Source organism: Diceros bicornis, chromosome 3 (genome assembly GCF_020826845.1).
Source record: "Diceros bicornis minor isolate mBicDic1 chromosome 3, mDicBic1.mat.cur, whole genome shotgun sequence".
In the NCBI taxonomy this organism is placed as follows: Eukaryota; Metazoa; Chordata; class Mammalia; order Perissodactyla; family Rhinocerotidae; genus Diceros; species Diceros bicornis.
In genome coordinates this window covers 74,381,218-74,406,811 of record NC_080742.1, presented here as the reverse complement: position 1 = coordinate 74,406,811, position 25,594 = coordinate 74,381,218, and the positions used below count along the sequence as shown (strand labels likewise).

Genomic DNA, 25,594 nt, shown 5'->3' with positions numbered 1-25,594 from the left:
TAAACAGGCAAAAAAAAGACAAAAGTCTGGAACAGTAGATTGCCAAGAGACAGGGTAGGTAATGGGGGGGGGGGTAAGAACTGCTAAAGAGAATGTTCCAAGACAGCAGTAAACTCTAGTTTTGAATAGACTGTCTTCCCCTTCATCAAGTGAGCTGTAAGCTAGCCAAATTTCTCAATAACACTTCCTTTAAAATAACTTGCAGCTCTAATGTACATAAGTTTTTAGCAAAGCACTTTCAGTGGGTAAAACACCAGTCCTGTGAAACATTCTATGAAAAACTGGGAAATTCTGCATAATCTGTCTGGCTCTTGGGATTCACAATGCATACTTGCATCTTATCACCTCTGAGAAGTTTCAGTAAAGGAACCTGTTTAACTTTATTTTGAACATATTTTTACTTGAAAGTACTTGAACATGGAACCCTTTTTAATGTACTCTGATTCTTAATTGCTGAAACTGTTGTCCCGTGGAATCAAGTTTAGGGATTGTTGACCTAGGTTCAGGTTGATAGAGCTTCACTTTCAAGCAATTCATTATCCGTATTTGGTTTTTTATCTTCATTTGTTTATTGTGAACTGGAAAGAGGAGAGGACCAATTTTTACTTATTTGTAATTTGGTCATGGTAGAATTGCAAGAGACGTTGTCTCTGTAATGATAAAATAACACACAAGCTAAGATGCTAGCATTCGTTTTTAAGGAAAATATAAACTTCCTAGGAGAAGGTGCCATGCCTTATTCATTCCTTCTCACTGAATAAATACACCTAGGGACCGACCCCATGGCTTAGCGGTTGGGTGCGCGCACTCCGCTACTGGCGGCCTGGGTTCGGATCCCGGGCGCGCACCGACGCACCACTTCTCTGGCCATGCTGAGGCCGTGTCCTACATGCAACTACTAGAAGGATGTGCAAGTGTGACATATAACTATCTACTGGGGCTTTGGGGGAAAAAAAGGAGGAGGATTGGCAATAGATGTTAGCTCAGAGCCGGTCTTCCTCAGCAAAAAGAGGAGGATTAGCATGAATGTTAGCTCAGGGCTGATCTTCCTCACAAAAATAAATAAATAAATAAATTAAATAAATAAATACACCTAGCACTAAGTAGACGCTCAGTAAGTTTTAGATTACTTTATGTACTAAATGTTTTTTAAAAATTTGATTGGAAAACAGTGAAGCAAAGACTTAGTAGGGTTCGTTGCTGCTAAAATAAAGAATACTAACCAGAACAGAGGTATTCAGCATTCTAGAGTGACAAAGGGAGTTCCTAAGGAGATTTAAATTCTAGAGGGGTTTATTCAATACTTAAATAAAAATGAAACTACAAAGATAGTGTTTCCAAACTTCTTTTATATCTTCTTGAAAGGTGTTATAATACTTTGAGCAATGCAGTGCAATAGGGATGATTCATTTCATTCTTGCATCATTCTTCCAGGCAATTCTCTCCTTTTCCCATTTAAAACTTTTTAGTCTTTTTAAGTCTAGGTAGGAATAATGATGAAATAATTGCTAGGATAATGAAATGACAAAATATTTCAAGAAATAGGGAAACAGATGACTAAGATCCCATAATGTATCTTAGATTTATGAAAGAGTACAATAGAGCCATGTGATAATTGCAAGCAAGAATATGTTTTATTCTATTAAAAATAAGCAAAGTTATCTCTAATCTTTGAAAGACTGCTAAGAAAGAAAAAACGTCATGAAATAACACTTCTTACAAATAGTTAGAACTACTGAAAAACGAAACTCAAGAACTAAAATTGGGTCCAATGGATCCTGCTAGTATGTCAAGAGATGAGGCTGTAATATCTTTTCACTCTTTTTGGAAATGCTTATTGAGGTTTTGTTTTTAAAGTTTTTTTATGTTCTCTGAATTATTTCCCCCTCTTCACAGTATCAGGTTTCATTTTTCCTCCCTGCCTCCTTACCTCTCTTTCTCCTCTCCCCCCTTTCCCCTCCCATGCCTTCCCCCTTTCCTTCCACTCTTCCTCTCTTCTACTCCACCTCTCTCCCCCCTCCCCCTCCCAATGTCCTTCCTTCCTTTCTTCTTTCCATTTTTGTTCTGTGTTTGGTAAGTGTTTGCTGTCTTTACCTTTACAAATGTAGGTATGGTTTATTTTAGGTTGTAGACATTGTTTTCCTTTGCTTTATATGTAAGTAATTTGTTTTTGCAACTTGATATCCTCCTTGAATGGGAAATCTGACAGAGACGAATAGTGCTTGCATAGGGTGTGTTGATTGAAAGTGTTGGTCTAGGATGGCTGGAAAGAGAGCCTGGTATCTGGCTGTAGGTCCCCTAATGTGATAATGTGGAGGGATTTGTTCTGGGTGCTGTAACACCTACATTAGGAGCATTACCACTTCCTGGTTTATCCGTGAAACTTCCTTGGAAAATAGCCTGTGTTCCAGGATGGGGTGGGGTTAGATACTAAAATACCGGGCCTGCCTACCAGAAGTCATTTTCCTGGGGAGTGGGAGTTAAGATGGGTGGTCGTTAAAACAGTTGTTCTATGTGTAAACTTTTCTTTAGCCCTGATTTTGTCTCTGTTTTTCACTCCCATCCTTAATCCCAATGGCTCCTGGCTGCTGTAGCCACTTTATAGTATCTTCTGGATTGTAGCCTCCTCTGTTCATTTAATCGCCTAACCATTTATCTTCTCATCTTCCTGAAGTATGTTGATATCTTCTCCCCCTCTCCTTCACTCCTCTCTCCTCTCCTCTCCCTTCAGTGTTCTGGGTTTATTCTTTTCTGTCTTTATACTGTCATTACTAGAGTACTGGGAAGGACAGGAAGTCAACACATTTTCTCAGTGTGCACTTTTCTGAAACATGCATATTAAAAGGCAGCATCTATTACAGTTTAATTACCATCAGTGTTTGAAGTTACTGTTTTCATGGCAACCTATCATTTTTTTTTTGCCAGTTTAAATTGTATAAAATATGTCTCGTTCTAATGTGTAACCTTTTCTACGTAACTAGCAAATCATGGTTTTCCCTTTTGAGTTTGTTATTGTATAGTTTCTATGAATTGTTTGTTCATTTGAATTTCACATTTGCTGTAAAGTCCTAGATTTTATAACCAGTTTTCATAGGATCTTTATGCAGTATATTGACTCTTCTGTGCTGCAAATATCTTCTAGTTTTTTGTTTTCACTCTAAATTTAATTATGTTTATTTTGTAAATTATGTATTTTTTGAATGTGTTTATCTGCTTCATGATTTCTGAACTTTGAAACATTGAAAAAGGTATTACCACTCCAGACAATTTATGTTAAGTAGGATTTTTATTTTTGTTTTACTAAACTTTCTAAAATTAATTTTTTGGAAAAGTTTTGCAAAATAATTTGGCAGTGCATTGTGGGAGCCAAGAAAATGTCTTTCTATTTTGATCCTATTCTTAGGAAACTTAATTAAAGGGAGGAATAAAATTTGTTTGGTGTTCTGAACTCAACATATTCTTATTTTGTCATATGCTTTGAAATACTAAAAGTCAGGTAAAATATTTTTGTGTTTTCCAGATTATTGCTCGGTTGTAACAATTGTGGACCAGACAAACGTAAAGTTAACCTGCCTGTTCTTTAGTGGAAATTATGAAGCACTTCCAATAATTTATAAAAGTGGAGATATTGTCCGCTTTCACAGGCTGAAGGTATAGTTCATACTGTCTAGAACTTACATTTGTTTGAGAGAACTCTGTATTGTTCACTAAAACTAGGTAGCACTAATTATGTGGTTGGTTTGTTAGAACGTGATGTCAAGCATTTCAAGAGATAAGAAGAAATGTAAGTAGTGAGACTTCAAATAATTTATATTAGGAAACCTCTTCTTTTGAACAAACTGCCTGCCGTCCTTCCACAGAAATGTATTAGATACCATGATACCAGACGTGTTGCTTTTTGTCCTCTCACCGCTAAATATGGATTAGAGCTTTAAAGTACTGACATTTAAAGTACTGAAATGTTTGTACTGAAAAGTACTGAATGTTTGTACTGAAAAGTACTGAATGTTTTTAACAAATGTTTGATAAAGAGTTTGACAAAGAACATTTGTTAAAAAAAAAAAGCCTTAGGTCAACAACAAAAAAAGTATACAAAGATTGGGAGATGCTGTTATTCTTTTCTGTTTGTTGTATTAAATCAGGTACAATGAAAGCATTGAAATATATTATGTATAAAATCAAAGTAAATTGATCTTCATTTATGAGAAATGTGTAAAAATATGAATAAATACTTAGGTACTTTTAAATTATGCTAGCAGTTAATTAAATGTAAGAAAACCTTTAATGTGAAGGTGAAGCTATTAAATAGTTACATGAGTTTTTAAAAATCAGCTTTTCAGTACTTTAACATTTTCAGTACCTTAAGTTTTAAGCATTTTGGTCCCTTCATTTTTCCTCTTGTTACGTGGGTTTCCATGCAACCCTCTCTTTATCTTGGTTGTCCTTTTTCTCTAGTGCTTCAGTTGATCTTTGTCCCTCTTGGTCAGTGGGCTGCTCATAAATGAGTGCAATATTCCAAGTGTGTTCTATTCTTAGATACGGGGGGAATTTCCTTTCTTGATCTATTAATGCCTTTTCCCTGAGAATAGAAGAATAGTAGAAGATATTGCATGAAGATAGAAGAATAGAAGATAATGCGTGAAGATAAATAGAAATATTATTGTTGTAGCACTGTATTACAGGCTTATCCAAACTTGAAGAGAGAGCTTATTTCTCACACACTGCTGTTACCTATAGTATTTATATTCTAACAGTGCACCCTCTCCTAACATTTTTAGTTCTTATTCTTGCTATTGTTTAATTGAAATAGAGTATACAACTTTCCATTCACAGTATGAGCATACTCATGTAACTAGCACTCTAGAAACTTCCTTCCTACCCCCACCCAGGGTGATCATTAACACTTCCCCCAGCCTCAGGAGTAAATAGTCATAACTTATAACAACACATATTAGTTTCATCTCTATTTGTTCTTTATGTAAAGGGAATAGACTATAGTTTTTGTTTTTTGTTTATTTTTCATGTCTGGCTTATGCTTGTGTGATTGAACCATATTACTGCATATAGTTTTACTTTGTTCATTTTCATTGCTCAGTGGTATTCCATTGTGTGAATACATCAGAATTTATATATTTATTCTGTTGGACATTTAGGTAGTTTTCAGTTTGAGGATATTATGCTACTATAAACAGTCTAGTACATATCTTTTAGTGAATATATATAATTATAATTATATTTTAGTGACTATATTTAGTGGATATTATGTATCATAATTATATATAATTATATACGTATATAATTATACAAATATATAATATATTACATATTATATAATGCATATATATATTTAGATAGGTAGATATGGATGCAGTTCAATTGATTATATACCAAGGAATGTGGTTCCTAGGTCCTAGGATATGCTTATATTCATCTCTAGTTTTCCTAAGTAGTTTTTACCAATTTATACTCCCATTAGCAGTATAAGAGAATTCCACTTGCTCCACATTTTCACCAACACTTGATATTTTCAATTTATTTTAACCATTCTGTTTCATGTATATTAGTATCTTATTGTGATTTTAACTTGAATTTCCCTGAAAATTTATGAAATTGAGTCTTTTAAAATTTGAATATCTTCTGAAATATAAAGTGTCCATTTGAGTCTTTTGCTCATTTTTCATAGAATTTTATCTCCCTTTCTTAATGATTGGTGGAAGTTCTTTATATAGGTTTAGGCTACAAACCTTTTGTCAGGTATATGAAAAATATGTTCTCCACATTGTGAATATATTTCCCAACTCTACGGATTGCTTGTTTACCCTCTTAATGGTGTCTTTTGATAAACAAAAGTTCTTAATTTTAATATACTCTCTTAACTTTTGTTTTATGATCGGTACTTTCTGTGTCCTTTTTAAGAACTCTGTCTACTCTACTCTGCTTCATGTAGATGGCTCCTGTTTTCCTTTAAGTCATTTACTATTTTCCTGTTTTATATTTAGACCTGTAATTTTCTTTTCCCACAATGTTCTTGGCAAATTTTGAAATGAAAGCCATACTGCCTCATGACAATAGTTAAGAAGTGTGCTCTCTTTTTCAGTTCTAGAAGAGTATGTGCAAAGTTAGTGTTCTTTTCTTCCTTAAATGCTTGGAACAATGCACTGGTGAAGCTGTCTGAGCCTGGTGATTTGTTTATTGATAGGTTTTTATTAATGAATTACATTTCTTTAAGAGGAATGAGATTATTCAAATTTTTTATTTTTTCTATCAGCTTTGATAAATTTAATTTTTAGAAAAGTTTGTTTCATCCACATTGTCGAATTTATTGGTATAGAGTTGGTCATAATATCACTTATCTTTCAGACGTTTATGGGATTCGTGATGATAAATGCTTTTTTGCAGTCTTGATATTATAATTTGTGTTTCTACACTTTTTTTCCAGATGTCTTTCTAGATTTTTTATTTTTATTAATCTCTACAAAGAACCAGCTTTTCACTTTTAATTTTCTCTATTTTATGTTTCTATTTCTCTTGCCTTGATTATGTTTTCCTTCTACTTTCTTTGGATTTAAACACCTTAATAAAATTGACAGACCCTCAGGGACCTGTGGAATAATATCAAATGGTGAAATATGTCATTTGAGATGCAAGAGAAAAGAATGTGAGTAGGAAGAAAAATATAATAGAAATAAGGACCAGAATTTTTCCAAATTTGCTGGAAAATGTTGACGTACAGATCCAAGGAACTCAGTGCACTCTATGCATGGTACCACAAAGAAAAGCACACCTAAATGAATCATGATGAAACCATTGAAAAAGATAAAGGAAAAAAATCTTGAAATCAGCTGGTGGAGAAATGACACATTCCATATAGGGAAACAGTGATACCAGTCATCTTTGATTTCTTATTGGAAATATTGACGCCCAAAGAACAAAGCAATAATAAATTTTAAATGGTGATAAAAAATTTATTTTCTTGGAATTTTGTACCCTTCAAGAATGAAGGTAAAATAAAGACATTTTTATCGACATGAAAATGGCCAGCATTCTTCACTATAAGAAAATGCTAAAGGATGGTATTCAGAGCGAAGAGGAACACTACCAACCAAAAACTTGATTGTTAGGAAATGACAAAAAAAATCCCACAAAGAAATGGTAGATAAATGAGTAAATAAATGTGAAAGACAGTGTATTCCTTCCCATAATTTCACTAAAAGATAAATGGCTATTTAAAAGAAAAACAATAATATTGTAAGGTGGGGTTTATAAAATATGTAGGAAAATATGACAACAGTAGCACAAAGGATGGGTGGTACAGTTAAATGTAATTATACCACTGAAGGGTTATTACCTTCAGAGGTTATTACACTGTTAATAGAAGTGTAAAATGGGATATGGGAAAGTGGGAAATGTGAGATGGAAAGTAGGAAGTATGTAGTAGAATAATATTGACTCCAAATCAACTTTGAGATGTTAGGGATTCATTCATAGAACAGAGGAAGTAAGTGAGACACTAATAAGAAGTTCAAAATAAAACAGGAAAGGAACAAGAGAAGAACAAAACTTGTAAAAAGCGAAAAAGCAAGGGAGGGAAACAAAAAGAAAACAAAAAAGATAACAGACTTAAATAGAACTATATCAATAATTACATTTATATAAATTGACTAAACACTCCTCTTGCAAGGAAAAAATAGACTGAATAAAAAAACAAGAACCAGGCCCGGTCCAGTGACGCAAGCGGTTTGAGTGCGCGTGCTCCGCTGCCGCGGCCTGGGGTTCGCCGGTTCAGATCCTGGGTGCACACCGGCACACTGCTTTTCAAGCCATGCTCTGGCAGCGTCCCATATAAAGTGCAGGAAGATGGGCACGGATGTTAGCCCAGGGCCAGTCTTCCTCACCAAAAAGAGGAGGATTGGCAGATGTTAGCTCAGGGCCAATCTTCCTCACCAAAAAAAAAAAAAAAAACCAAGAACCAAATATGTGCTCCCTACAAGAAATAAAGACACAAACAAGATAGAAGTAAAACTGTAGAAAAGATATACCAAACAGTGAACATAAGGAAAATGAAATAACAATATTAATATCAGAGTATTACAAGAGATTAAAAACAGTGAGGGAGCATTTCATAAGCACAAAAGGGTTACTTTATGAAGCAGATGTAACAATCATAAATGCATGTGCATCTAATAACTGAGCCTCAGAATTCAGAAAGCCAAAGTCTTTACGGCATATCTCAGGTCTCTCAGACTGATGAAACCTTCGCCCCAGCTGCATTTTATTTACTTCAAACTCATATTTTAAGTGTTCTATTTTTCCCTATAACATTCATAAGTAATTGTCACTTATTATCTTTTTTCCTTTTGTAAATTGTACCTTAATAAAATAACAAATGTGAAAATGCAAGCTTGATAGGATTAGGGAATCTACCACCTAGCTTTTTAAAAAGTAGAAATAAATTTTGCATAGTGTTTTACAGTTTACATAGTGCTTGTAGATCTTGATATAGCCCAGTTGATTTTATAATTTTGTATGCTAATTAAATGAAATATATTAAAGAATTATGTCCTATGTTTACTATGCTGGCAAGATTTTATAACGTCTCAAGTTTCTTCAGTTCCTGAGTTCTGCATCATTAAGCTGTTTTGTTTGTTTCTGTTTTGTTTTCTACTTTGCCCCACTTTCTTAGATCCAAGTATATAAAAACGAGACTCAGGGTATCACCAGCTCTGGCTTTGCGTCTTTGACATTTGAGGGGACTTTGGGAGCTCCTATCATACCTCGTACTTCAAGCAAGTCTTTTAACTTCACTGCTGAGGACCACAAAATGGTAGAAGCCTTACGTGTTTGGGCATCTACTCATATCCCACCTTCTTCGACATTAGTAAAATTGTGTGATGTTCAGCCAATGCAGTATTTTGACCTGACTTGTCAGCTGTTGGGCAAAGCACAGGTGGATGGAGCATCATTTCTTCTGAAGGTAGATATTTTTAAATACTTGAAATTTTAAGTTAGTACCACCTACATGTCTATAAAGAGCTTATATTTCAGCATTCTGTTGGAATAAATATACATTCTTTGTATTATATTAAGAACTTAAAATCTAACTTACCGTTTTTGATGAGCCTGGATATTCATGCAACTCTTCTCTAGAGCTTCTCTTCTTTATCCTGTACTTCCAGAGAAAAATAATATTTTCAGATCTATATTTTAAATATAGTATAGTTTATGCTATCTTTGTGTATTTCTTATTTGAGTACTCATAAAATATGGAGTTATTTTCTACTATTATTTTTTAGTTGTATTTCTACATATCCGTATTTTTGCTTTTCTGTCAATGTAACCTGCTTTCTCACTCATTTACTTTCTCAGCTGATTAATAATTGGGTTCTCTTCCCAAGTCATTTCACTGCCTGCTTTGTAGGTAGATCATGGACAGTTTTGAAGTGTTGTTGTTCCTATTAAGTTTTGTTTTGTTTTTAAATCAACAGGATAAAAAAAAAGTAGCATAAGACCCATCTAATCTGTGTTTACGCCTACCCCAGTTTACTTAGAAATAGCATCTGGAGAAGGCAGTTGTCTGGTACTGTCCTCACCTGCCCATCCTAGGCAGGACGCATGCAAACAAATGCTGCTCCAGCCCTGCTTTTGTGGTTATTTCTTTAGCTTCTAACTCTTTGGAACAATAGGACAGGAAATGGAGTACAGTGTCATTTGGACAAGTATTGGGGTTTAGCATTGTTATCATTTGCATCTTGCCCGTATTAAGGAATGGTGAAGGTAGAAATCATTGAATAAAATATGAAGTTTTTGAAGTTGAAAATAGCACGTTTATATACACATGAAATACTCTGAAAAAGTAAATGTATGCTATAAAAAAAGTTAGATAAGTCAAGTATGACAAAGCTAAAGCTAAAGCAATATAAAATCATCCAAAGTTAGAAGGAATCTTAGGTCAGCCAGTCATACTTTCTGCCCAAAGTGACATCCTTAACAAATGAGCACTTACTAATCACTGAGTACTTCCAATGACAAGGAATCTACTGTGCAGAGAAAGAAGTGCACTCCATCTTTTGACCGCTGCTGTTAGAAAAATTCTTAAATTCTGAGAGAAAGTCTGCTTTAGCTGACGTGACTGAATCTGCATTTTCTCTCTAAAACAACAAAACATATGCCTCATCCCATTTTTATAGATAGCCTTTTCAGATAAATGAAAACAGTTTTCATGTGGATGTTATTTTAAAATACAGCATTCAGAAGTGAATGTAAGAAATTACATTAGTAAAGCTTTCTTGAGGACAGTTTAAAATAAATCTCAGAAGTCTTTGTGTACTCTTTGACTCAATTCTATTTTTGTAAATTTTTTACAGTAATAATTTAAAATGTGAAAAAATGCATTTACAAGAATATTTATTTATATATCTTACAATAACAAAAATTAGAAAAAACTCAGATACTAACAATAGAAAATTAATTGTGTGAAGTATTTATGTATCATGGAATACGTATTCTGTGACTATAAAATGACATTGTAGACATATAGTTATTGAGAAAGTTATTCATGATATTCTGTTTAGTGATTAATGCAGCTTCATTTATACACTAAAAATGTACTATGTACATAGCAAAAATATATTGAGAAGAATATATAGCAATACTTTACTTGTGTTATCTCTGGGAAGTCAAAGTTTGAGTGATTTTTTTTTTTTCTGAAATTGATTTTCCTATCACAAACCAGAAATAAGTTTTTAAGTTATGTTGTAAAAACAGAAGGAGCCAGACATTACCCCAAATGAGGTCTGGTGAGCATGGACTATAGCATAATTATTTTGTCTCAACCTGGATATGATAGTAATATTGTTCCCTTTATTAGTAACTATGTTACATTCATTTTAATTATTCTAGTAGACATGTTACACCAGTGGTTTGCCTGAAAATCATGATTTAATGTAGCTGTAGGCTTACTGACATTAACTCACGTTTTTCTTTATTACTCTGTTTATACAGCTTTATCTTTCTGAACAGCAAACCCTTAAATTGGATTTCCTTTAAGTACTTAAATATTTTGGGATATCCACAGCCTCATCTTTTTAGTGTTTTGTTTGTTTACTTATTTGTAAACAGCTAGAAGTTATTGGTAGCCAGAGCTGGTAGATAGTTTGTATATCTAATCTGTACTATGGTTTGGAGATCAGAAAAACATAGCATAAACCAGAAAATCATCATGTTAGAGGGACTATTCTGATTTTCACCACTTAATTCTTTGTATGGAAACAGCAGACGAATGCTATATAACTAATCTAAGAACAAGACTGAATCTCGTAAATAGTTCAATTAATGCCAAAGGAATAAATCACTATTATCATAATTTTTAAAAAGAATCCATAATTTTACTATGCATATTTATATACAATAAACTATTTTCACATATGAATTTTTGTCAAGACCTTTTTGGTTTTTATTGTATAAAACACTGACTCAGGAGATAGAAATGAATTTAAATCATTTTTTAAAATCAGTGATTAGATTCCTATCACTGACATTGTAACACATTATGAATTAAAAGGTTGAGTTAAAATTATTTAATTGGTAATTGTGTATTTCTTTTCAAATTCAGATGTAATAGAATTCACTATGGAGATATTTATAATTCAATAACAAAAAAAGTTTGGTTGAATCTTAAGATTATAATTTTACCATAATAAAATTACTGCAAATATTTATTCCCCAGAAAAGAGACGTTAAAGAATACATTCTTTTGACTAGAATCAATAAATGTATAAATTCAAACGTGTTACAAACCAAAACCAAATACTTAGATGTTAAAAAAGAGAGTATTCCCCCACACACTGTTGTTTCAAAAAGAAATTAAGTATAATTATAGGTTATTAAGAATGTCTTCATGAACAGAGAAAGAAAAAGAAAAGGCATAGCATATTAGAATAAGGTTTCGACTCAAGAAATTGAAAAAATAAAAAAATGGAAGTATGGAAAGTGGGAAGTAGTATTTTAATAAGGTATTTAATTTTTGGATAGGTAATTTTAGCATTGTCCAGAAATTTAAGGGGTATTTTTAAATGATATGTAGTGCAAATTTTCTGTCCTTGACTCCCTCTCTTGTCTCCATCTTCTCAGTCTCTCCCTCCAAAAACCAGGAAACCACTAAAGTGAGTTTCTTGAATATCTTTTAAGGACATACAGTCTTGCTCTGCATAACAATGTTTCAGTCAATGACAGACTGCATATACAACTATCCCTAAGATTAGTACCATATAGCCTAGGTGTCTATGATGTTCACACAATGACAAGATCGCGTAACAACACATTTCTCGGAATGTATGGCCGTTGTTAAGCAATGCGTGATGTACTTTAGTTCGTATACAAATACTATTGTGTTTTCTCTTTGTATACGCGTGATAGCATACTGTACACACTACTTTGCAGTTGCTGTTTTTACTTAACTCTATCATAGAGATTTTTCTACATCACCACCTAAAAAGTTCCTTGTATTAGTTTCCTAGGGCTGCCATAACAAATTACCATAAACTGGATGGCTTAAAATCACATAAATGTATTCTCTCACCGTTCTGGAGGCCACAAGTTCAACATCAAGGTGTAGGCAGAGCCATGCTTCCTCCAAAGGCTCTCAGGAAGAATTCTTCCTTGCCTCTTCCTAGCTTCTGGTGGTTGCTGGTAATCCTTGGCATTCTTTGGTTTACCTGATGCGTTGCCCCAATCTCCGTCTCCTGTCAAATGGCTTTCTTCCCTTGTGTCTCTAAGTCCAGATTTTCCTCTTCTTATAAGGAGACCAGTTTAATGCCTACCCTATTCCATTATGACCTCATCTTAACTAGTTACATTTACAAGACACTATTTCCAAATAAGGTCACATTCATAGGTTCCAGGTGGACATGAATTTTGGGGGGACTCTACACAACTGCTTTGTTTTTATTGTATGAAGGTATGGCATGGTGTCTTTTAACTTGTATCTTATTGATGCATTTAGGAGGTTGACTAAAATGTTTTTCATTTCACATGTATGCTCATAGATCTATGAAGATAAATTGCTAGAAATAGAATTGCTGATTCAAGGAGTGTATGCATTTGAAATTTTGATAGCTCTTGCTAAGTTACCCTCCATAGAGATTGCCCCTTTAAACAACTCCTAGCCCTGCATGAAAACACCTGTTTCCTAACAGTAAGGTATGTAGGAATTGTTATATATAGTTAGAGTTTTTTAAAAAATAGAAAAAGATAAAACTGATAAGTTTAAGGGCTTAAAAAACAAAGTTTGGTTATTCTGATTTTTAAAAAGAAAGAATTTTCTAAATTAAGAATGATACAAGAGATATATTTTTATATATGGAGGAGTTTAAACATAAGAAAATGTTATATTCTGGTACTTTTATGCTGGTAAATATGAAAATCTAGATTAAATTGATTATCTTTTTAATTTTTAAAATTTAAATCAAATTTAAATTTTTTTAATTGTTGAATTAACTAGTAAAATGTTTATGAGCCCAGATGGTGAGCTCCTTCAAACCAAATTAGACCAAAAGCAGACCAGTATCGCACAAAACAAGGACACACATCCCAGTTTTGTTTATAAATACAGAAACCAAAATTCTTGATCAAATACTGTCAAACAGAATCCAATAATATATGAAAATAGTAGTATATTTAATCCAGCACAATTTATTTTTATAATTCAGAAATGGTTCAATTTCAGGAAAATTATAAAATCATCTCTGTTGATGTTAAAAATTATATGATTATCACCATGAATGTTAAAAATATTTATGAAAATGTTTAGCAAAACAGAATTGGAAGTAGGCTTAACTTGGCAAACAATTTCTATCATAAGGTAAACAAAATATTTAGTGTTGAAATTCTGAAGTCAGTAATGATAGGAACAAGACGAAAATATCCACTATCATCTTTGTTATGTAATATCATTCAGGAAGTCTCAGGAAATCCACTAACATAAGAAGAAGAAATGAGAGATTTAACTATTTTAAAGGAAAAAAAGGGTCAGTCAGTACTCAGAAGATATAAAAACCCCAAACAATTAACTGAAAAGCTATTTGGATTAATAAAATTATTCAGTGAAATAACTGCTTTGAAATATTAGTACAGTAGAGCTTTCCTATATATCAGCAATAAATAGAACATGTAATTGAACACAAGATCTTTCCAAGTCCCAAGAAAACTGTAAAACAAGAAAGTTCATGCAAGAAATACCTGAACTTCTGTGAAGAAAACTATGCAACTTTACTGAGGAGTATAAAAGAGAACTTGAACTATTAAAAGAGTTTGTGAATCTTGCCTTTATAAAGTGTTTTAAAAAAAATGCAATTTTAATTAAAACCATGTTTGTTTTTTTATTAGAGAAAATAAATGATCGAGAGTAAAAAAGAAAAGCTTGACAAAGTAAACTAAGTCGGACCTCCATATCAGATATTGAAACATATTATGAAACTACAATAATTAAAGCTATAGTAAGACTGATGAATGGAAAAGATGAGGAACCTCAGAAACAGTCTTACATTATACATATAATAATTCCATACATGATAAAGGTAACATTAACATTTCAAATTGGTGAAAAAAGATTGTTAAATGGTAGATGTTACCTATTTGAAAAAAAGAATTAGATTTGTATGTAATATACAAATTCCTAGCAGATTGTTTTGATATAAAATTAGAAGAGTTTCAGAATTAAAAAAAGTGTGAGTTCTAGGCAGTTAAAACTGAAGCACAAAAGCAATATAGCAACACTCTACCCTCTCAACCCCTCCCCAAAAGATTCGTGGATTGGTCTGTAAAGTCATTTTAAAGTCACAAAAAACAGTGTACACAAAATGTAAGAATAAATTCCAAGTGGAGAAAAATGTTTGTGACATAGAGTATTACTGCTCCCAAAGTGATTGCCCTGGTTCTTTGAATAATTTAGGGAGCAGAGTGAGTGATGCAAACTCATAATTGTTTACTTGAAACTTAACACTGTCACCAGTGTTATTCAGTACTTCCTCTGTAGTCTGACACTGGCAGCCACCTTTTCTATAGAAATGTAGTTTTTCTATTCAAGTAGCCTCTTTACTCTTGTCCAGCCAAACTTCTTTTGACGTGCAGAGGCATTCCTACCTCAAGCCAAATGTCTTTTGTCATACTCTTTTACGGCGTAGCATAACTCAGTTCATCTCTTAAAACCCTGCACAGCACAGGCTAGTTAATGTCCTAAGCATGGGGTAGTGCATACTCATCCTGGGCCCACGTTCTCATCCTTATCTCAGTGTAGCTTACATAGCAATTGAACATAATTTTCCCTTTCCAGCACCTGTAATTTTCATTCACTTGTATTCGTAATATCTAACATAAACAAAATATTCATATCTGTACTTTTAATTGCCTTTTCCAAATCAGAAGAAAATTTTTAAAAAAGGGCAAATGTCAGAATACATTCCTAAAAGTAAGAATTCATACTTAAGAAAATTAGGAGAGATACTCATAAAGATTTATACACAAGATGGTAATTACTAAATTATTTAAAATAACAAAAAATTTAACACAACCCAAATGACCAATAACGGAATTAGTTTAATAAATTTGTGTGCATCTATACCATAAAATAATGTGAAGCCATGGAAAAACATATTTTAGAAGATTGTTTAAGTTGCCTGATAAAGTTCTCAACAATAAACTAAGAAATGAAAAGCAGAATATAATGCCAATTTGTTAAAAGGAAAAAAAGACATATGTATTATAAATACACAGAATAAAAAAAGATAAAGTAAATTTAACAATACGTTAGTATTTTTTCTAGGCTCCTAGCAGTGTGAATTTTTTTCTTTACATTTTTCATGTTACCTATAGTTCATGTGTGTAGTCCTTTTATAATCAGAAAAGATTATACATCATATTTAAAGTTTTAACAGATATTTGGGAGAATACGTTTAATTCCTTTTTAGTTATATTACCAGCAAATAAGATTCTGCCTCCACAGTTTTACAAAAAGATCATTAAACTTTGCTCTACTCTCTTATGGCAGGTGTGGGATGGCACCAGGACCCCATTCCCATCTTGGAAAGTCTTAATACAAGACCTTGTTCTTGAAGGTGATTTAAATCACATCCATCGGCTGCAGAATCTGACAATAGACATTGTAGTCTATGATAACCATGTTCAAGTGGCAAAGTCTCTGAAGGTGACGTTGAGTAGCAGACTTGTTTGCTATTTTGTATTTTTATAAATTTGGGGGTTGAATCACATTCATAGGTGGTATTTGGGGTCTAGAAATTAACTCCAAACTTATTTTTTCATTAATTTTTAATTTGTAAAATATGTGTTTAAAATAAATTATTAGAATATATATCAAATTGTAATGGTTTGAACAATCTTTTAAAATTAAAGAACGTTGGGTCAGCCCCAGTGGCCTAATGGTTAAGTTCGGTGCACTCCACTTCGGCGGCCCAAGTTCAGTTCCCAGGCATGGACCTACACCACTCATCTGTCAGTGGCCATGCTGTGGCAGCATCTCACATACAAAAAGAGGAAGATTGGCAACAGATGTTAGCTCAGGGTGAATCTTCCTGAGGGGGGAAAGGGTCGGGGGGTGGGGGTTAAAGAGTGTTTCCTGAATATCTTACAGCTATACACAATTTTACTATGAAAATAGTAAAGAAAAATTTTATTGGTCAAGATATACTGCTTTAAAATGACAAAAAATATATCAAATATTTGTAAACTTAAATATTTGTGAACTTGGTTAATTGGTTTGATAAAATCTAGCCTGTAACTTTGTTTAAGAAATTGTTAATCTGCCTCTAATATTTATCATAACTTATGTGTCTGTGTGTGTACTGTACAGTTTATTAGAATTTGCTCACTGTTTTTGAGATACAGTTTTTTAGGTAAAAGTAAAATGGATAGATATGGCACTTATTGCTTATTAATAATATTTTAGGGAATATTTTTCTTTATTTCATTATATCTTTTATTTGCTAGTATCCTTTCTAGCAAAGAATGGTGTCAAAATATCATTTGTTAAGTACTTCCTATGTATTTAGCACTATCCTGTGCAGTAGTACTGTCATCATTCCTGTTTTACAAATACGAAAACAGGCACTCAGAGGGTAAGCCCAAGATTTCACACCTAGTTGGGTGAAGCCAGTATTCAAATCTACAATGTCTATTTCCAGAGCCAGTCCTCTTGAGCAGTATAAAGAAGTGATTTTTTTTATTGCAATTAGCTTCTGTCCAACCTTTAGGGAGTTATACAGCCTACTTATAGGAAGAAAACAGTAAAAGTGAATTGTGATTTTTTAGATCTGGACTTGAATGCCCATTTTCGCTTTGTAAAAAAATGTTCTTGGAGGAGGAAATACTTCTATTTGTAAATTGTATTACAAATAAGCCCACCCAACTCAAGTTAATATATTAGGTGAAAGTCAGGGTCCAGGAAGGTGAGAACTGCATTTTCTTGTCCTCTGTGTTGGTGTGTGTGCACACGTTCATACTTGACATATCAGAGAAAGTTGACTGTTGAAGATATATTTTTGATGCTTTCACCCTGATTTGATCTACATTGATTATAGTTTATTTTGAAAATAAATGTAATGGTAAAGCCAATTCTGAAGGGTTTTGTTTTTTTTTTTTTTAATACAGATAGAGTTCTTTTGTGAATGAAAAAGATCAACATTTTAGATTTTACTCTCACCATTTAATTCCCTTCTGTATCTCTATGCTGCTTCTCTGGGTCTTTCTGTTCCCCTCACTTGTCCTGGTTTCTTTGTCCAAGTCCTGAATAGCACCAGTACTTTCCATATAGTAAGGACGAAGTAAATAATATCTGCTGGTGAATGAATGAATCAATGAGTGCTGTGAAGTTTTTTCAGAATTTTTTTCATCTCCTTTTTTATTGGTTGCATTATCTCACCCACTAGAGGGTGCTCTGAGCACACATAATTAAGAAAATATAGGGTACTTAAGTTTTTTCTAAAGATATTGTGACATTATATTATTTATCTGCAATATAATAGAAAAATGAGAAAAATTTTCTCTGTGTATAAGTAAAATAACTTGAGGCTTTTATTTAATGTATACTGATATCACATTTATTTGTTCTGAGACAACCTCTGTGCTATTTTCATATTAATTTAAGAAATCCCCAGAGTCAGATAACATTGATACAAATGAATTCTTATCAGCTCTTGAAGACAACTGCTTAAAATTGCATTTTTATACCAAACTATATGGAACAGATGTATTTTTGTTGTACAGGAATGGGGGGGAAAGTATGGATTTTTTTGTTTTTTAATGAAGAGTACAGTTAAGGTAATTATAAAGTATAGTGTAATTGACTTGTATATATAATACATTTTACAGCCTAAGTTGCCCTTAACATTTTTCCTAAATCTTGCTTTTTAAGTTATCTTATTCCCTAAATATTTTATACAAGCACATACAAACACACAAACTGATATTTCAGACATTTTGTCTAGAAATTAAGGCAGTGTATTTTCAATCCCCAGTCTTATCCTGACACGGTTTAAAAATAGTTACAAAACATACCTAGTCATAATTATGTTTTGGCCTTCAGTGAACCAAGAGCTGTAGTTTGACTGGTTATTTTTATACATATACATGTCATTAAAAATATTAAACCTAAAGGGAAATTCTTGATAGTTTATAAGGAATATCTAAATTATTTTTAAAGGGATAGTGATTTCTTAATAACCGTGTTTGATTTGCTTTATTTTTAATGTTTGTGTATTGAAATGGGATTTTATAACAATTTTTTAAAGTATATTTTTATAATTTTTTGGTTATGACTCACTTACAATTTTTGGAATCTTATCACATTACTGATAAGACTAAGCAATATTTGCCTATTATAATAGAGCATCTGGCACATTTCATAGTATATTTAGCAAGCTTAAAAAAAATACAATGCTGCCTCCAGAAGGAATTTCTGGAAATAACAATTTGTCATCTTTATAGCCTATTTATATAAATAAATTCTCTCTTGGTCTTTGAATTTTGTTTTATTATGAAATACAATAGTAGAAAAGATAGTATAATAAAAACCCCTGTGCCTACCATCCCAACTTAACATTTCTAAACGTGTTACCACACTTATTTCAGGTACTTTTAATTTTTAAGAAATAAAACTCTACATGTTGAACCTTTTTTGTATTCCTGCTTATTTTCATTTTTTGCTCCCCAATATCCTCTTTCTATTTATCCTAACATGTGGGTATGTACACCCATGTTTATTATGCTTTTATTTTATGTACTTTTGTCTGAAAAATGCATATAGTATATGTATCATTCTGTAATTTGCTTTTTTCCTGTGACATTATATTTTTAAGATTTATCCATGTTCATGCATGTGTCTGTGTTAATACCAGGCTGTCTTAATTATTAGACTTGTATTTTTAAATAATAATCCAGAGGTCAAGCAAGCCCCCCTCCCAGCTTTTTTTTTTTTTTTGGTGGAAGATCAGCCCTGAGCTAACATCCATGTTAATCCTCCTCTTTTTGCTGAGGAAGAGCAGCTCTGAGCTAACATCTATTGCCTATCCTCCTCCTTTTTTTTTTCCCCCAAAGCCCCAGTAAGATAGTTGTATGTCATAGTTGCACATCCTTCTAGTTGCTGTATGTGGGATGCGGCCTCAGCATGGCCGGAGAAGCAGTGCGTCGGTGTGTGCCCGGGATCCGAACCCCGGGCCACCAGTAGCAGAGCACACGCACTTAACTGCTAAGCCACGGGGCCGGCCCTCCCAGCTTATTTTCCAACACTTACTTGCTCTTCACTTTCATATACATTTTCAGATCAGCTTTTCCAGTTCCATGAAAGACACTAGGGATTTTGATTGCATTGATTTTAAAGATTCATTAATTTGGGGGAAATTGTCATCTTTATAATGTTGAAGTTTTTCATTTGTGAATATGGTATCTTTCTCCATGTGTTTAGGCCTCTGTAAGTCCTCTGTGGACTCTATACATGTACTGTACCAGTGTATTATATATATTTAAAAGAATCACAGAATAATTAACGTTCAAAAAGAGTAAGATAGGGCCGGCCCTGTGGCCTGGTGTTAAGTTAGATGTGCTCTGCTTTGGCAGCCCAGGTTCCATTTCCAGGCGTGGACCTACACCGCTCAACAGCAGCCATGCTGTGGCAGCAACCCACATACAAAATAGAGGAAAGTTGGCACAGATGTTAGCTCAGGGCAAATCTTCCTCAGCAAAAAAAAAAAAAAAAAAAAGGAATGAGATAAAAATAAGTAGAAATAGACTGTTTTATATTTACTTCCAGTATTTTACTTTGGAGACCATGAGGAAAATCAGGTTTGTCTTTTCTTTTTTTCTTTTGTTGTCTTCTCTGACTCTGCCCTGCTCCCCTGCCGTGATGTGAGTGTCAGTGGAAGAAGTCAGAGGAAGAGTCTAAATCCTTTTCTCCTCCTCATAAAACCCATAACTGGATGGGAAAAGACCCTTTGGGAATGAAGGTCTAGCATCTGGGAGTGTGGATTTTTCCCTCTTACTTTTTTCCCCCATTTCTCCCCTCCATCAGATCCAAAGGGTGATGAGGAGAAATACAATTAACTGACACAGGAATAAGCAGAGGTGGGAGACTGGTTTACGACCTTGTCTTTTTTTATATTCCCCCTTATGTAGCTTTGCTGTTACATAGAATCTCACCACTGTTACTCAATCCTGACCTTGTAGGAAAACAAGAGAATGTTAGTCCCACAGTCATCAGCAGTCAGTGCTGCTTTATGCAAGTGAATTAAACTCTCTAGGTGGTAACTCCTTTTGTTTATAACTCTTTCTCCATAAAAATAAATGTGATTTAGGTTATATAGCTTCTTCCTTTGAGTAGGTGTCAATTCTTTGATAAAAATTCTGCATCTGTCTCATTTTAAGTCTTCTACATTGAAAGAATATCAAATACTCATAAAGATATTTTTGACTAGCAAAACATCTAAAATTAACTATAGAACATTTAGTTCAAAACTGTGATTGGTTTAATCCTATATTTGAACTCATAGAATATGTTTCACATTATGATGTACAAATAAAAACTGTTTATTACAAAAGTTTTCTTTCCATAGAACTTGTGAGATGGGGGATATTTATTATTTTGATATAGTAGCACATTTAAAATTATTTTCTAGTATTCTCATAGTGATAGTGCTTTAGTGATATTTAATTAAATCTTACCTTAAAATTGCTAAAGCAAGTTATTTTCAGAAACCTTAATCAAATAGGTTTCTTAATCAAATAGAAGGCTTGGATTTGATTTAGGTAATGGGTTTCTTAACTACTGTATTTTGTCAATGCTAAGACTCAATCTTATTTCACATTTTAATATCTCTGAAATGGAAATGTCTTACATTTGAAAAAATATATATATGCATATGTATACATGCATAAATATGTGCACACACACACACACGTTTTGGTTTTGATACAGTGTCCTTGGGGCTGATATTCAGTACATACCTGTATAACATAGCAGAATCCTTTCTGATCGGTCAGCCCTTCTGGTTTTTGTCTCTGCCCCATATTGATTGTTAAATATTTTGAGTATCAGAAATTCTTTGATTTTTCTCCATTTTCTAAATAGTAAATAATTTATTTTTAGGTTGGAAGCTTTCTTAGAATTTATAGCCTCCATACCAAACTTCAGTCAGTGAATTCGGAGAACCAGGCAACTTCGTTAGCTCTCGAGTTTCATCTCCATGGAGGTACCAGTTATGGTCGGGGAATCAGAGTGTTGCCAGAAAGTAACTCTGATGTGGATCAACTGAAACAGTAAGCATGTTATGTAACTATTTAGAAATTCTAAATAAAGTATGAATTAAGCTGATTTCCAAAACAGTACTGTTCTGGGGTGGGGAGGAGAAATCCAATAGGTTCCTTGTAATTTTTCCTCATGGCCTTCTATGCCATTATCCATTTTTTAAAATAGATGAACCAAATGAAACAGAAATCAAGTGATTGTAGGTTCAAATGGCTAAATAATAGCAGAGCTCAGGTTATAATCTGAGTTTTCCTGTAGTTACGCACTTAGGTCTGCTCTGCACTTTTGTTCTCCTTCTCCCGTTTGCCACATTCTCCACGTACAGCGACAGTGGAAACTGGAGCTTAGCTAAAGTTGGAAAACTTGATACATATCAAGGATTCCAAACATGCTTAATTCTGCCATGAAAAAATATTACCTTTCTAAGGTGCCTATTACTGATGAAACAGGTAACAGAAGTGTTTTAGGGTATCAAAATTTTTAAAACTTTCAGATGTTCCCAGAAAGTGAATCATACCTTAAATCCTGCTAATCCATCCAGTTCTCTTTTTCCTGAAGTTTTCCTGCTGGTCACAGTGGATAGAAACTTTTGACCAGTGTTCTAGAGAAATAAAAATAAATCTTCTGCATATCTTCAAAGAGATGTAGAAAATATCCTGTTCAGTGAATTGAAATGAAAAAATTTTCTGTTTTAATATATTGAAATCAATATGACTTTAAAATCAGATTAACTAGTTTAATAATCTTATATCAGTTTCACTACTTTATTTCTCCTATTGCAATATATAGCAGCATAGATTTTCACTTCTTTAATCTATAGAGTGAGATTGTTCTGATTCAGAATGTTATTGTTCAATTCCCAGTTTATTTTTGTTTACAGTATTTCATCATCCACTGTTTCACTTGTATCTTTCTAGACAGGTTTTTTTTCAATTTGGGGTTCCTTGGAACCCCCAGATAATCTGATAACAGCTGTAGATCTTCTACTGGAGAATGCATACACGCACATAAAATTTTTTTTATACAGTTTCAGTGAGTTTTTGGTTTCTATGGGTAGAGCTAAACTGACCGTATTAACTTTGTTTTATGCAATTTAAACTTATATTCTTTCAATTATAGGGTTTTAGAATCTGCAGATTTGACAGCCAGTCAGTGTTCAGATGGTATATGTCAATCAGAACGTGAGGACAGCTTTCCAACTGTTTCAAGTAAGGACAATTTTTTAACATTGACAGTTTCTGCTAAGTAAAATGGCTTTATCAACATTAATCCTCTTTTTAAATATCTTTTTGTTAAATCCATATTCATTGTAAAGGAACATGCTAAATCTTTATCTGTGTCCTATGGGAAGGTAAACATTATTCCTCCCTTAACTGTGTAATTACATTTTCACGTTGGGGTGGTAGGGATTACTTGATTTGTGATATATGTAGTATTTATGTATATATCTTTATGTGTATATGTGTGTGTGTGTGTGTGTGTGTATTTATTCATTAAGAATCTGTATTTCCTAGGCAACTATTTTATCAATTTCTAAAAGAAACAAAGTTTATTTTTGCTGCTTTATTTCAAACAGCTCAAGTATTTTTTGATCATACATATCTTGTAGGTATACATGATTCCCAGTCTTAATATTGAGTTAATCAAGTGCCTAATTACAAGATATTAACAAACAGTTGGTGGTGTATTTGTATTCTTATCTACCTGAATAGGTGACTATTCAAATCTAAATTTTAAAACTCACGATCTGTAAGATTTTTTCCTTCACCACTTTGTCTTAATATCTGCTGGTATATTCTGGGACCTAGAATCTATGTCATGTTTCTAGCCCGTATATATAGATATATATATTTTTTTCTTTTTTTTAACGTTCTTCCTCTTTCCCTTCTGTGATCCAAAGAACCATTTTATAAGTGTTTACTCTCTTTCTATACCAGTAGTGATAAGTAGTAAAATTAACATGTAAGGCTTGGTAGGCGCTTAGTCATTGCCTACATGTGTTATTATTTAATCCTAACAGCACTCCTATGATATTATTTTCTCCCTTTTATTGAAAGGAAACTGAGGCTTTGAGTTATGAGGATCATGTAATTTGCCAAGCATTACTTAGCTGTTAACTGATGGCAAAGCCAGTCAGATTCAAATGTAGGCTGTTTGGTTTTTTATACATATTTGATATTTATTTCTTCATTCTCTCTGCCTTAAAACTCTTCACATTTCCTAGCTCCTTGGTGATGACATTTTAGCCTGATCTGTGATTACTTGAGCTACCGTTAGGAAGGCAATTTACTTCAGTTGACAATCATTTGGAGACAGTATAATTTGTAATTACACTGTTTGAAGTCTTTCTCCTTTTAAAAGGATTTTTAAATTATTTTTAAATTACAAAAGTAATACATGTCATAATATCAAGTTACATAGCTTTCCCACGCCTTTACACCTGCTCTTTGAGGTGATGTTAACTGTTTAGTGTGATTCCTTCAACACTTTTCATGTTTATACAAATATATATCTCTATACATAAACAAATATGACTTTTCCCTCTGTTTAAAATTTTTATAAATATAAGACCATACTATACAGTTACTTTCTTTAACAATGTGTCGTAGACCTCTTTATGGGCTAATTCTTATAACTCAAACTCATTCCTTTAATAGACACATAATATTTTATAATATGAATCTAACATTTTAAATTCAGCCATTTTCATTTGATAGACATTCTAGTTGTTTCCAGTTTGTTGCTCTTACAAATAATGCTTTAATAACCATCCTTGAGCAATTGTACTTCCATACATTTATTTCTCTAAAATAAACTCCTAAAAGTGGAAGTATATATGTATGGATCAAAGGGTAAGCACATCTTTTATTTTAATAGATACTGGGGCTTTCCCCATGGTCTAGTGGTTAAGTTTGGCATGCCCCGCTTTGGCAGCCTGGATTCAGTTTCCTGGTGCGGTAACCACTTGTCGGCGGCCCTGCTGAGGCAGTGACCCACATACAAAATAGAGGAAGATTGGCACAGATGTTAGCTCAGGGCCAGTCTTCCTTAAGCGAAAAAGAGGAAGATTGACAACAGATGTTAGCTTGGGGCGAATCTTCCTCAGCAAAAAAAAAAAAAAAAAAAAAAAAAGATGCTGCCATTTTATATGCTAAAGTGTGATAGGATTCATATGTGAATAGCGGTGTAGGAGAATGTCCTTTCCTCACATTCTCAGCAGTATTGGAGGTTAACAATATATGTAATTTTTGACAATTTGGCAGATATAATGTGATATCTTATTGAGTTTCCCTGAGTACTTGGAAACTTGAAAATATATATTTATCAGCCCCTTTTATTCTGTCTTCTTCGAATTGTCTGCTCTTACCCTTTACCTGATTCTCTGTTGGGTTCTTTATCTTTTTTCTTATCAGTTTGTGGCAGACCATGTATATATTTTGCACATGTTTTCTCTCATTTTCTTATGATTTGACTACTTTTAAGTTTTTTTGCCATTGTTCTCACTTCATGCAGAATGGCAGATATTAAATAATCAGATTCATTGAAATTTTTCTTTCTCAGCTTAAGATGTCCATTCAAGTTCTCTTGCCATGAACTCTTGCATCATTCGTTAGTGATGTTGAGGAAGAAAGACAAATAATGCATATGTTTGCATATGATGCCATTCAAAATAAATTATAGAAAATAATATATTATTATATGTAATAGAATGTAACCTAAAGTAATCGCAATATGTGGATGCTTTTTTAAGTCTTAAGTTCTTTATTTTAGAAAGCATTATTAAAACTT

General features: G+C 33.0%; 1 protein-coding gene across 4 annotated transcripts in view; it reads left to right on the top strand.

Moving 5' to 3' along the window:
- POT1 (protection of telomeres 1) overlaps positions 1-25,594 on the top strand; it is a 90,252-nt gene that overhangs the window by 46,454 nt on the left and 18,204 nt on the right. For all 4 annotated transcript variants that reach the window (XM_058529267.1, XM_058529294.1, XM_058529276.1 and 1 more), the window contains exons 8-12: positions 3,521-3,651; positions 8,684-8,974; positions 16,043-16,198; positions 21,647-21,816; positions 22,925-23,013. In XM_058529267.1, coding sequence (XP_058385250.1) covers positions 3,521-3,651; positions 8,684-8,974; positions 16,043-16,198; positions 21,647-21,816; positions 22,925-23,013 — 837 coding nt within the window. The remainder of the gene's footprint in view (positions 1-3,520; positions 3,652-8,683; positions 8,975-16,042; positions 16,199-21,646; positions 21,817-22,924; positions 23,014-25,594) is intronic.